Genomic DNA, 13553 nt, shown 5'->3' on the forward strand with positions numbered 1-13553 from the left:
TTCTCTATTTGTGTTTTGACTTATAGAAAAGCTGTTGATTTGTGTGTGTCAATTTGTATCCTGATACACGGCTGAAAGAATATCAGATCTAAGAGTTTCATGGTAGAATCCTCAAGCGATTTTAAATGCAGAGTCATGTCATCTGTAAATAAGTGTAGCTTGACTTCTTTCTGGGGTCATTTGACTCCTTTCTTTCCAGTTTCTATCTCTTGAATTTCTTTCTCTTGCCTTACAGCTGTGACTAAGAATTCAAGAGCCATACTAAGTAAGAGGGAGAGCATGGACATCCTTGTCTTTTATGTGATTTTAAAGACAATGCTTTCAGTTTTTCTTCACTCAATGTAATGCCAGCCATATGTTTCACACACACGGCCTTTAACATCTTGAAGACGGGTCCTTCTATTCCTGCTTCCTTCGGGGCTTTTATCCTGAAAGGATGCTAATTCTGTCTGTGGGCTTTCTGCATTTATTGATGATTGTGTGATTTTTGTACTTGATTTTATTTATGTGATTGACAGCATTTATTGACTTGCATATGCTGAGCCTTCCTTGCACCAACTAGAATGAAGTCAACTTAACCGTGGTATATCAATTTTTAATATGTTGACACATTTAATTTAGAAGTATTTTACTGAAGATTTCTGCATCAGCGTTCATCAGTGAACCTGATACATACTTTCCTTTTTTTGTATTGTGTGCTTATCTCTTCTGGGCATCAGGTTAAGACTGGCTCAGCAGGATGAGCTGAGAAGGATCACTTCCATTTCTGCTGTGAAACAGTTTGAGGAGCATCCGTGTTAGCGCTCTGAAGTTCTAACAGAATTTAACAGTGAATGGGGTTGTTCCTGGTTTCTCTTCATTGGCAGGCTTGTACACTTAATTTTCATCAGTGGTTTGTTTGTGTTTTTATACTCTCTTGCTTCAGTTTTTGTAGATAATGTCTATCCAGAAATATATTCATTTCCTCTAGATTTTCGAGTTCGTTGGAATGTAAGTATTCAAAGTACTCCCTAATGGTACTAGACATTTCAGTGATATCTGTTATAATTTTCCCATTTTTAAACTCTAATTTCATTAATTTTTAGTCTTCCCTTTCTCCTAATGAATTGGTTACAGGTTAGCTAATGTTTTCTTTTCAAAGAACCCAAAAAGATCTTTTCTATTGTTCTTTTATTTTCTATTTCATTAATTTCAGATCTGATTTTTATTATTTCCTTCTGCCTACTTTGAGTCTTGCCTGCTCTTGTTCTTCTAAGACCTTGAGGCAGATCATTAGGTAATTTATTTGAGCTCTTTCTGTACTTTTGTACTTAATACAGACACTCCTAACTTGTAGCTGCAAACTCCCCTTAGAACTGACTTCTGTATCTCACAGGTTCCTTTAAGTTTTATTTCCAATTTCATTTGACCCTAGAGAATTTTCAGTTCCCTCTCCTGATTTCTTCATTGATTCACTTATCATTCCAAAGTGTTTCGCTTAATTTCTTTCTGTTGGTATTTTTTATTTTTGTTAGTTTCTAGTTTCATTCCATCATGATTTGATAAAATATAAGCACTTACTTCAATTTTTTGTATTTGGCAAGACTTTTTTTTTTTTCCCCAAAATGTGATCTTTTTTGGAGAATGTTTCATTACCTCTTGAGAAGAATGTACGTTTTACGGCTGTTATACGGAAAATTCTTCAGATGTCTGTTAAGTCCATCTGACCTACAGTTCTGTGTAATGCTGAGCTTTCTTGGCTGCAGTGACCTTCTGTATCCTTTCTAGTTTTTGCTGGAGGTCAGCTTTGTCAGACATAGGTTAGCTGTTCTGGCTTGCTTCAAGAGTCTATTTTCTGGGAATACCATTTTCTACCTTTGATAGCAGGGTGAGTTTCTTGTAGACAGCCAACAGGTACGTTTTAATCTAATCAGTCCATCTGTGTCTTTCTTCCCTATACTGGGGAAGAAACCAGGGCTTTTGTGCATGCTAGAAAAGTACTTTCCTGCTCACTTAACATTCTAAGTCCCATTCTTCATCTGTCAATTAGAAATGAGGGTTTATTTGTATTCGTGGTTATTATTATTTAACTTTATTATCCCTATTAGTTTGTTTCTTCTTTTCTTGGTTATTTCTAATAATCTGTTCTTTTCTTTCTCTCCACCTTAGAGATTTGTTGATGTACTAAGTGCATTTCATTACATTAACTGTCAAATATTTATAACTCTTCTAGTGAATTTGTTCTTTCTGTACTTCTTGTTATTCTCTGTACCTTTCTGCTTCTGAATATAATTTTCCTTTAAGTACCTTCTGCACTGCTGGCCAGGACTGCTGGTCTCAGATAAATTGCCTAAAATCTCCATGCCTATTTGCAATGGCAGCTTTGGTTTTCTTATCTCATGGAGAATGGGTGCTGGGGTTGTGAACTATTTCCTACTTTTCCCTGCGTGACCTTTTTATTTCTCTGTTTTTTAGTGTTCTTGATTCCTGGTGCTTTTCCTCTTTTTTTTCTCTCTTCAAAATATAGGTTATTTTTGTTACACTGGCTTTCTACATTCACAAACTTACATAACAGAAATCATGTAATCATTTATCCCAGAAATTCATCCAAGCAGTTTTCATTAATATTCATAAATACACACAGCAGCTTCATTAGAGATTTCAATTTCCCTCTTCAGTTTGAATGTGGAGTGTTAGGAGAGCCTTTTACTGTCAAGGTACAGGAAACAGAGACCACCCTGCACTGCTACCTACGTTACCTGCTAGAAGTAAAAATTAGTTAAGTGGAAATGATTATCATATATATTTTTCTCTCTTCCTTTTGAATGTACGCAATGTAACAAGAGTGACAGACCTGAAATTACAGTCACCAAACAAACCCAGGATAGCTGTTGTCCACTTTGATTTGTAAATACAGCACAGAGGACACTGCGAATTGGGAGGTCATCAAAGAGGAGGTGGTGGAGGCTCATTTCCTTTATTACTCTCTTTTAAATTTAGGTTTTCTAAAGCAACATCTAAAGGCATAATATCTACACAGCCCATAGCACCAAAATCTGCCATCTCTCCCCGTTCATCCTCCTCTGAGGACGAGCTCTCTTCACGCACTAAGGTGGACAGAAGGAGCTCTTGCACGAACAGGCTTCGGTCTGCACGCTCACTTTCCATGGACTGGCGCTCTGCTTCAGACATTTTGGGATCATTCAACCTCGTTAAAAGAAACTGGGGATTCTGGAGAGCCTGCTGACTGCTTTCTGTGTTTGCTGTGCTGGTGGATGCTGTGGACTGTGTGATTGTAGTGGTGACGCTGCTTGTGTTAGCTGCCGGCTTGCGTTGTGTGCAGCCTCCAGTTGTAGTGGTGCTGCCTGGGCGTGCGGCTGTTCTAGCTGCAGCTGCATCTGCAGCTGTTGTAACTGAGAAGCGGAAGGGCCAGAAGAATTAAGCTGTCCTCCTGCAGAACTTCTCACTCCTGATAATTGAGATAAAAGCTCAGCTATAGGATCCATGGCTTCCCTATTGCTTGAAGAGTATGATCTCTGATAATAAGAAAGTCTACCAGTAGAACTGCTAGTAAAGTGCGTGGGAAGAAAATACTAAGTAAACACAGAAAAAGCTGGTACCCTTGCCTCGCTTCTGAGTCCAAAGGGATTTTCCTTTTTAACATTTCATTGCTATAACATTGAGTGTGCTCTCTGTTGCATTTTGTAGATGGTAGTTATCAAATTAGATCTATTCTTTTCTTTAAATTTTTTATTTATTACTTTTATTTTATGTGTAGGAGTCTATTGCCTGCATCTATATAAGTGCATCTGTGTTGTCCAGTGCCCACAGAAGTCAGAAGATGGGGTCAGATTGCCTAGAACGGGAGTTACAGATGGTTATTCACTGCCATGTGAGTGCTAGGAACCGAACCCAGGTCCTCTAGGAGAGCAACCAGTTCTCTTAACTGCTGAGCAATCTCTCCAGCCCTGATACTATTCTATCCTAAATTTGCTGATAATTTAGGTCATATACGTGAATTGAATTTCATCAAAAAATTTGCGTCTAATGAGATAAATGTATTTCTTTCTGCTTTGTTTGGATAATGTGTTTAATTACAGTCTTTAAATTTTTATTTATTTTGATTTTATGTGTATAAATGTTCTGCGTGCATATGCATATATCTAAGTGCACCCATCCATGCAAGGCTCATGGAGGCCAAAAGAAGGCATCCGATCCCTTGGAACTGTAGTTCCAGATAGTTGTTAGCCACCATGTGGGTGCTGGAAACTGAACCTGGATCCTCTGCAAGAGCAGCCTGTGCTCTTAACCACTGAGCCATCTTTCCAGCCCTGCATAGTATTTCCTAGATATGTGGAACAGTTCTTTAGTTAATTCCTGATATGTGTCATGTTCATTTTTCCTTTTCACATGGGGGTTTGACAAATTTTAAAATCTCCAAAATTCAGCACTGCTGATTTCAGTTGTGTATTTGCCTGACATGAATTCATGAACATCAGCTGTTATTTTTATTATTATCTTTCCTTCCTGTTTTACAGTACTGCTTTTCTGTTTTTCTAGCTTCTTGGATTTAAAGCTTAGATTATTGGTTCTTAACCTTTCTTGTTTTCTCACATGTATTTGAAGATATAAATTCTTTTGTAAGTAATGCATTAGCTATAATCTGTGACTTGGGAGGTCATGTTACCATTATTCAGTGAAAAAGTCATCCTAATTTCTTTTTTATTTTTCTCTGATCTCTCTCTCTCTCTCTCTCTCTTCATTATTTAGAAGTGCAATGCTTAACTTCATAAATTTTGAGATTTTTCTAGTTATATTTCTTTTTATGATTTTATTTATTATTATATTTTTACGTGTATGAGTGTATTGCCTGCATGCACATAAGTGCACCCTTGTCATGTCATGCCCACAGAGGTCAGAAGAGGTCATTGGATCCCCTGGAGCTGGAGTTATGGGCAGCTGTTAGCCGCCATGTGGATGCTGGGAACCAAACCCAGGTCCTCTGCAAGAGCAGCCAGGGCTCTTGACTGTGAATCACTGGTCCAACCCTGTCATATTTCTTTTAATGAGTCCTAATATAATTCTACAAAGTTTGTTTGCTTTCAGTTCATTAAAGCTTGGTGAGGTTAACTCTATGTGCTACTATATGGTCTATTTTGACAAATGTTCCATGTGTAGGTGAAAACGGCATGTATTCTATAGCTATTGAATACGGTAGTCTATTTAAAGATAATGGCTTATTTTGTTGTTCAGAATTTCTGTATCAACTCATTTTTCTTCTCTGCTTCTTTTTATTAATTATTAAAAGAGATGCATAAAACTCAACCTGACTGTATAGTTCCTTCTCTTTTTTGCTTTTACCTGTGTCTGTACTTCTAAAGCTGTTTTACTGGGTATCAACAAATCAAGTATTGCTGTATCTTATTATACCAATCTTGTCTTCGCTGTGAAGTGCCCATCTTTCTTTCCTAGAAACATCAGATACATTCATATCTTTTTCTGTCTTTTACTGTCAACCACATTTTGTCATTGTAAGGTGCTTTTGCATAGTTAAGTGCAGCCTGACTTTTTCTTATTTTGCTTTCTTGAGGTGTTTGGTGTACTTACATTTATTGTAATTAATGATTAAGTTGGATTTAAGAAAATCATTTTACTTTTATCTATCATCTATCTATCTCTGTCTATCTAACACCTATCACTTGTCTATTATCCATCTATTCTTTATACTACCAAACTTACCACTTTTGGATTAATCAATTCTTTTCTATATATGTGTGTCTATGTTTGTGCAGTTTTACATGTGTATTGATTCATATGTTTGCCTTCAGGCATGCAGAGGCCAGAGGACAACTTCGGGTATCATTTTTGAGACATGGCCTCTGATTGGTCAAGTAGACCAGGTTGCCCAGCCAGTGAGCCCTAGAGATCTGTCTCTGCCCCACCAGCTCTGTGATTACAAGCACAGGCTGCCACATCCAGCTTTTTTTTTTTTTTTTTGAATGAAGGTTTTTTGTAATTTTTTGTTGACTTTTTGTGTATGTCATGCAGAACGTCTTAATCATCTTTATACCCACTTCCCCGTTGCTACTTCCCAGAATCCCCCACTGGAATTGATGCATTCTGTCATTTGTGTTAAGGCCCATCAAGTCACGTTAGTGTCCCCAGACGTCCCTCTGTGCAGCTTCACAGATAGACCTTCATAGATAGGTCCATTCAGCCTATCTAGAATGAATTCTTTGGTTCAAACTTAGGTCTTGCAAGACAATCACTTTACCAAATGAGGCATCTCCCTAGCTTCAACTGATCAGTTTTTAAAATGATTCCATTCTATGTACCTATTAGTGTTTCAGATTACATAGTTTCGAACATTTAGAAGTTATACAAAAATTTTCAGTTTGCTGTACAATGGCTTAATGGTATTAGCCATTGCTACCTGGTCTTGTTTTTTATCATATTTTCATTTTTACATATGTTACAAACTGTGTAAGATTATTATATTATTTTTAATTCTGTAAGATAGGGCAAAATTAGTTTGCACTTATCTGTAGATTCATCATCTTGATGCTCATTAGTTCCTGCAGATCTGTGCTTCCGTTTGGAATAATTTTCTTTAGAGCTGGAGAAAATTCCTTTAGCCTTTGTCATAGCTCATGAACACTGGCAACAGAGTCCCTTTTGTTTATTTGCAAACATCTTAATTATGCCTCCAATGAAAGAATATTGTCTTTGGACTTAGAAATATTGATTCATATTTTGTCCTGTTTTGTTTTAGCACTTTAAATATGTCATTCTCTTTTCCTTTGGCTTCTACAATTTCTGTTGAAAACTCAACCAGACATTGTGTTGACTGTCTGGTCTTTCCCTATTGCTTACTGCTTCCAAGACTTTTCTCTTTGCCATTGCTTTTCGGTAATGTGTGTCTACATTTTTCTTGGTGTCTGTGTAATGTATGTGTGTGTTCATATGTATGTGCATATATATGCATACATATGAGTATATGCATATGTATATGCATGTGCCCAGCCATGTGTGCACATGTGGAATATGAATGTCAAGTGTCTTCCTCTATCACGTTCTACCTTAATTATTGACACAGGGTCTATCACTGAACCTGGAGCTGCAGTTTTTGATATACTGACTGGTCAGCAAGTCTCCGTGATCTACCTGTCTCCTTTACCCACTGCTGAGGTTACAGACTGCTCAACTTTTATATGGGTGCTAGGGTATCCAAACTCGGGCCTTCATGCTTACACAGAGAGCCCTTTACCAATTGAGCCATCTCCCAGCTCCCTACAGAGCATCTAATTGTATTGTCTTTGAGTTTCATAGATTTTTGTTTGTTTGTTTGAGACTATAGCCCCAGTTGGTCTGGAACTTGCCATGGAGACTATGCTGGCCTCAATCTCACAGAGTTCCACCTATTTCTGCTTCCCGAGTGCTGGGATTAAAGGCATGTACCACCACGCCAGCTTGCATGGATGTTCTTACATCTGTCGGTTGATGTGCATCCATTCGTCAATGTTCTCAACAATCATCTCTTCAGATAAATACTGCTTCTTCCTCACTTTCTCCAGCCTATTTCATTTGAGCTAGATTATTTCACAGGTCCACAATTTCTATTTCTCTGTATATATGATGAATTGTTGCATTGAATAATCCTGTTTCTGTGATATCTTGTATGTCTTAAAAGCCACCCTCTAAATTTCATACATTATAATGCTTAGTTTTATGTAGCCTACTTTTTTTATTCAAATTGATTTTCTTTGTTAAGAGTATATAATTTTAAATCCATTTTCTCCATCTTTTAATTATTTTCTTTTGATTGTATTGGTTCTTTGGAGTCTTTCTGGGCTAACTCTCATATCTGGGGCAGATCTGCACCCACCACACTGCCATCTCTCAGCTATCATTCATATTTTCATGCCTCTTCGTGTGTCTCCACACCTTTTTACATGACTGGCCTTGGGTATGTAAGATTACAGGCACTGTAGATTGTGGACAGTGAAACTTCCAGAGATAATCCACTCTCTCGTCTGTTAGGCACAGCAGGCGAGAGCAGGATGCCTGAATCCTGTTAGCAATTTGTAGTTTGGGGAAGATAATTTTTTTGCTCTCAATAGTCCAATCCAAATTCAGCTTTCATCTGAATTTGGATGATTTCCTGTAAAGAACAAAGGTGCAGGTGACTAGCAGTTTGCTTAGATCCTGGCTTTCTGGGAGTTTTGCTTCCTCTACTTGCTGTTGCGTCCACGTCTCTTTACTTTTTCAAAATAGATTTTTAAGATTATTTTTCTACTTCTTGCAATGGAAGTACTGATCTGATAATATGTATAGATCTTTCCTTTAAGTGAAAAACTATTTGGTTATATTTTTTAACATAGCCATCATACTCTCCATTTCTGCTTTTTCTTTTGTGTCCTTTCTTGTACTTTCTGTTTTGCTCTGATGATTTAGAAAGTAAAGATAGAATCTTTTTTATTTTTCAATGGTTAGTTTTACATTTCTAACTTTTACTCATAAATTACAGCAATATGATATTGTTTCTATATTATGAACAATGTTAATAATTTTTATGTCAGATGTTTATTGCTTCTGTCAAAGTTCACCTTAGTAATTTCTTTTTAAGTTAGCATACAAAGTAATGGCTTAATTTGACATTTTTATATATGCTATTGTTCTTTGCTCTTATTTTGTAGTTTCTTATGACTGGTTCTATCTGGTTTCCTCATTCTTGTTCATGAAGTTCTTTTTCTGTAGGTTTTCAGTAGTTCGTTAGTGGGAAGTGGTAACAAATGCGCCATCAATCTTTATTCAGAAAAGCATTCATGTCACCTCATTCCCTGATGCTAATTTATTTGTTTATACATTTTGGGGTTGAAAATTATTTTCTACTATTTTAGGAAAAGAGCATTCTAAAGTCTTTTGTTCTTTCCTTTTGCTGTGTTGCAAAACCTTTTTATCCATTTCTTAATACTGAAACATCTCTAGTTAGGCAGTTATCCCTATTTTTTCATAGGAAATTATATTTACCCTCATGATGCTTTAAAAAACTTTCTTCTAAAACATTTCCATTATATTAAAGTAGAATTCTGTTACAGCATGATTAACTTTGAAAACTGAATTTTATTTTGCTTTTATCTTTGATGCATGTATTTTATCAATCTGGGAACTCGTATTTCTATGGTTCTTGAAATTCTTCATCAATTATATGGATATTATTTCCTGACATTCTCTAAAAGCTCCTATTAGATGTATGTTTGATATTTTCTTTTAGTTCTTGCATATTTTCAACCCTTATCTCTCCATTTGATTTCTAGTGACTTTCATAGACATTATTTCTCCTTTTGTGTTTATTGAGCTAATGGAGCAGTTACTTTTCTTGCTTTTAGTCTATGTCTGACCTGTAAAATGAAGGGTGTTGGTTAAATGTTGTTCATGTTCCTTTTAGCCTTTTATATCCAAACCCTAAAATCGTGTTTGTCTTATTTTTCCCTAGATTAAAAAAAAAAACAATCTCTCATATTAATTATCTTGTACCCCTAGATAATTCTGTAACTGTTGAGTTCTCATTTTTTTTAAATTCACTATTATACTAGGTCTCTATGTAACATATGTTTTCTTCTCTGAAAACTGCATAGCTCAGTTTGGGGGATTCAGGAAGATGGGTTTCATCTGAGGAAGACAATCAACAATAAAGGTATCAATCACTGCCCATCCAACACTCCACGTTAATACAGACCAATCTCCAGACTGGGGAATCTGCATCTTTAAGGAAAAGAGGTCAAAACCCTCCAGTGAAGAACTTGATTAATTTAAGTGCTGCTGTATCTCCAGCTCTTGGTATTAATTGTCTCCTCTTGAGCACTCAGTACCTGCATTCATGTTGTCTGGCCCAGGGGAAACAGTGCGATCCTCCGTCCCTGACGAAAGGAAATGAAAAATCACCTGATACTGAACAGATCCCCTTCAGTGATGGCCATGCAAGCACTGGATCCTGCAGAGTGATTAATGATATTTCTTTTCCTTTAAATTTTGGGAGGGGGAGGGACAAATAGGATGAAGAAAGATGGAGAGGAGAGTGGGTATATATAAAACTTCACCAGAACCAACAGCACATAAGAAAAAGAGATAAAGTAACTGCTTAATATAAAACACAGACGCGGCCTGAACTAAACTTTTCTGTTTGCATGGGCACCTACCTTTATCATGAGGATGCCATGCTGCTTAGCTCTGTGTTATGTCAGTGGTCTGAATCACACTAGTGGAAACAACAGGGAAGGGAAAGTTAAAAGAAGCTCTACAAATCCCCTTATACTTCTGTTTTAAAATCATCTACCTCTGACATCAAAGTGTAGTGATGCTCCATGATAATTCTTTTAAATTATTCATCAATGGTCATAATTGGGACTTCAGTTACATCAGGAGGTCAAGGAATGAGCAGCGGGATGTGACACATTTTCTTCCTCCCTGCTTCTTCCAGCACTACTATTTCTTAGTAATGACTTGGGGGGAGGCGGATAGGAGGAATATGAAGTTGAAACATCTGCCATCTCACTTGTTGACCTGGTTGCTTTTCCAGAGTTGCCTGTCTAGGAAGCGCCTGCTTTCTCCTTCACCTCCTCGAGGGTGTTAAATGGCTCTGTAACAGAAAATCTCTGCCAGAGGCTTTTGCGTTATGAAGGCTGGTGCTTTTTCATCAACTCCAGCTAGAGGTACAAAGGTCATTTCTCTCCTTTATTTTCTAGACTCACTCTGGGCTCGCCACATGTACTAGATTCTCGACTGCTTCCCAATAGGCTGTAGATCTTCCATTTGGGGGTTTTAAGGCTGTATCTGGGATGAGTATTTTGCAGAGTGACTCGACGAGAATAAAAGGGGAAACTATTAAGAGGTATTGTGTACAGTTCAGGTCTCCGGCAGCCAAGACTAAAACTCGTGCACACGAGGGTAAGCAGGTTTGCTGGGCTCAAGCACAAAGTAATCATGGGTCAAAGACCAATCATAAATAAGAACAGAAATACTGAACGTATTTCCTTGAAACCAGTATGAGGCATTTGTTTTTGATTTTTCAAAAGACAACAGAACACCATGTAAATTTGGAGGAGCCTATTATTAGATCAAAGGGAGACACGTGCTTACCAGTCAAGCCACTGGAGTGAAATTTGATCAAAATGTTTGAGAAGGAAGATTCTTTCTACTATTAAAAGACAGCCAGAAAAGTCACACGGGGTAGGCAGCTGGCTAGAGGAGCAATTTAGATTTTGTAATTTCCTAGGTGTCATGTGATTAGAGAAGGTGAAGACTAGAATGTAGACTAGAAAATGCTAGGAAAGGCTATCCCTAAAGGTCTGGGAGGGAACTAGTAGACTTTGAGATACACTAGTTATAGAGGCAGCAGATTAAAGCTGTAGAATTCTATTAAGGTGGCATGCCACAGAGTGTGACGCAGGAAGGAAGGTTGGGAAGGAGTGCAGGTTCTGTCTAGGCTTCAGTACGAGTCTCCTCACCACTTTATTAATGCAGGTTTTATTGCACAGGTGTAATAATTAATCCAAATGGCTAGCAGATGTGGCTATCCATCTTTGGGCATACTAGCTTCCAGTCTCCCAATCAGCAAATTCTCAAGTCAGGCCAAAGAAAATTAAAGAAAATAAATTCTGTTGAGATATTTATGGAGGCCACCTGGATAGACATTTGACAGCTATAGGCCTTGCCTGGATGCCAGGCGACAGAGGAAAGGTCAGAGGCCCTACAGCAATAGGGCTTGCTCAGCCAAAGAACAAAAAAATGGAGATGCACGGCATTGCATCTCAAAAAGATTAAAGGTAGAATTTTCCAAGAAAAATGTGGCTGAAGTCTTTCCCACATTCTCTGGAGAAATTTGCTTCTGCCTTTTGACAAGGGTGGTCCCATTCCCTTTACCTACACTCTCCGTTCTGGCTCAACAAATCAGTCAGTCAACGCGGCTTCATTTTCACCCATTTCCTCTTCTTTACTCCCCCGTTTTTTTCAGTGACACTCTTAAATCAACCCCCCCCATATAGATAGTCTTTCACCTCCTTGCTTTAATTTTCTTCCCTCTCTTGTCAAAGAAATCATTCATTATTACAATTTTGGCCTTACTCTTTACCTACTTAGAACTTTTAGCATCTCTCCATCGCCCACTCTTTTGTATGTTATTACAGTCCCTAAATTAGATTCAATTTGTCTTTCTGGTCTCGTCATATATTACCAATATCTCTGCTGCATGAACTCTCTGTTGCAGACAAATTAATTAATTGATACCCTTCATATAATCCCTGTTCCTCATTTGTTGCTTATAAACTACTTAAATGACTGGAAACTTCTTTTTCCATACCTATTCAAAGCCATATCACACATTTTAAGAATCAGTTTATGATCTACTACTATCTATTTGGTCATTCAACACATATTTCATTCAATTAAAACTATATGCTAGTATCATGAGCATGTCTTGTCAGAAATAGATGAACATGTTTGTGTCTTTCCACAAAATCAGAATTTATTGAATAACAATTCACAAGGTTTAGGGTTTCAGTGGCAGTGATTAGCTGGATATTCCCACATTCCTTGGTAATCCTGGCAGAGAAAAACACAGATTCTTTTATTCAAATCTTAATTAGTGATATTAACTCTTACATAAAAAACACATTGCATGGTGAACCTATCTACCTATTTATCATCTATCTGTCATCTATCTATCTATGTAGGTAACAGTGACTTAAAAGATTAAAGAGGCAAAGAGTTTCAAAGAAGCCTAAAAAGCCAAATCTGATGCAAAAGTCTCTGTATTGGTAAGATAATGAGCCCCATCTCTCGTGAGTTATGCCTGTGCAGGTCACAAATTTGATACTGAAGCTGAAGAGTTCAGTCCACCTGTAGAGGTAAAAGGGCAGTACCAGGTCAAGGTGAAGAAACCGGAAGATGGGTGGACAACAACTGAGTATACCATTTCAACAACAGGGACTGAGGAGACCTGAAGCCCCTGAAACAGTTGGGACTTCTTTGCCTGTTTTCACACATTGGGTGACCAGGTGAAAGTTTAGCAGGCACCATTGCCATCTGAATGCTAGGTGTCCACCTCTTTATGGTGTCCAGGTGAAAGCCTTTCACTATTTCCTTAGTCTAGTGTGTATGGTAAGTTCTTGGGCCTGGTTTCCTTGACATGATTTTAGTATACCTTTATGCACCCACAGTTTCCAGTTACCTTGATAAATTTATTGGGTGACATCCTTTCTATGCCAAGAATAAGTCGTTCATCAGTCTATGCATCTATGCTATATGACTGATGCTAGACAGACAGTGTGGTTCACATGTCCACCCAGGTGCCGAGACAACCTCCATCCTTAAACTGAAGTAAAAAAAAAAAAAAAAAAAAAACAACTACACCCACAGTTTCCAGTTACCTTTGTAAATTTATTGGGTGACATCCTTTCTATGCCAAGAATAAGTCGTTCAGCAGTCTATGCATCTATGCTATATGACTGATGCTAGACAGACAGTGTGGTTCACATGTCCACCCAGGTGCCGAGACAACCTCCATCCTTAAACTG

At 37.6% G+C, this 13553-nt stretch overlaps 1 protein-coding gene across 1 annotated transcript in view; it reads right to left on the reverse strand.

Annotated features, from left to right (window-relative positions):
• Positions 1-2913: 2913 nt before the first annotated feature.
• LOC103738843 (E3 ubiquitin-protein ligase KCMF1-like) overlaps positions 2914-13553 on the reverse strand; it is a 118501-nt gene continuing 107861 nt past the window's right edge. Inside the window, 2 exon segments of the mRNA XM_008839013.1 lie at positions 2914-3299; positions 3302-3572. Of these exon segments, the coding sequence (XP_008837235.1) occupies positions 2926-3299; positions 3302-3572 (645 nt within the window). The 3' untranslated portion in view covers positions 2914-2925.

This window comes from Nannospalax galili, unplaced genomic scaffold (assembly GCF_000622305.1).
Source record: "Nannospalax galili isolate Female #2095 unplaced genomic scaffold, S.galili_v1.0 scaffold239, whole genome shotgun sequence".
NCBI classification, from domain to species: Eukaryota; Metazoa; Chordata; class Mammalia; order Rodentia; family Spalacidae; genus Nannospalax; species Nannospalax galili.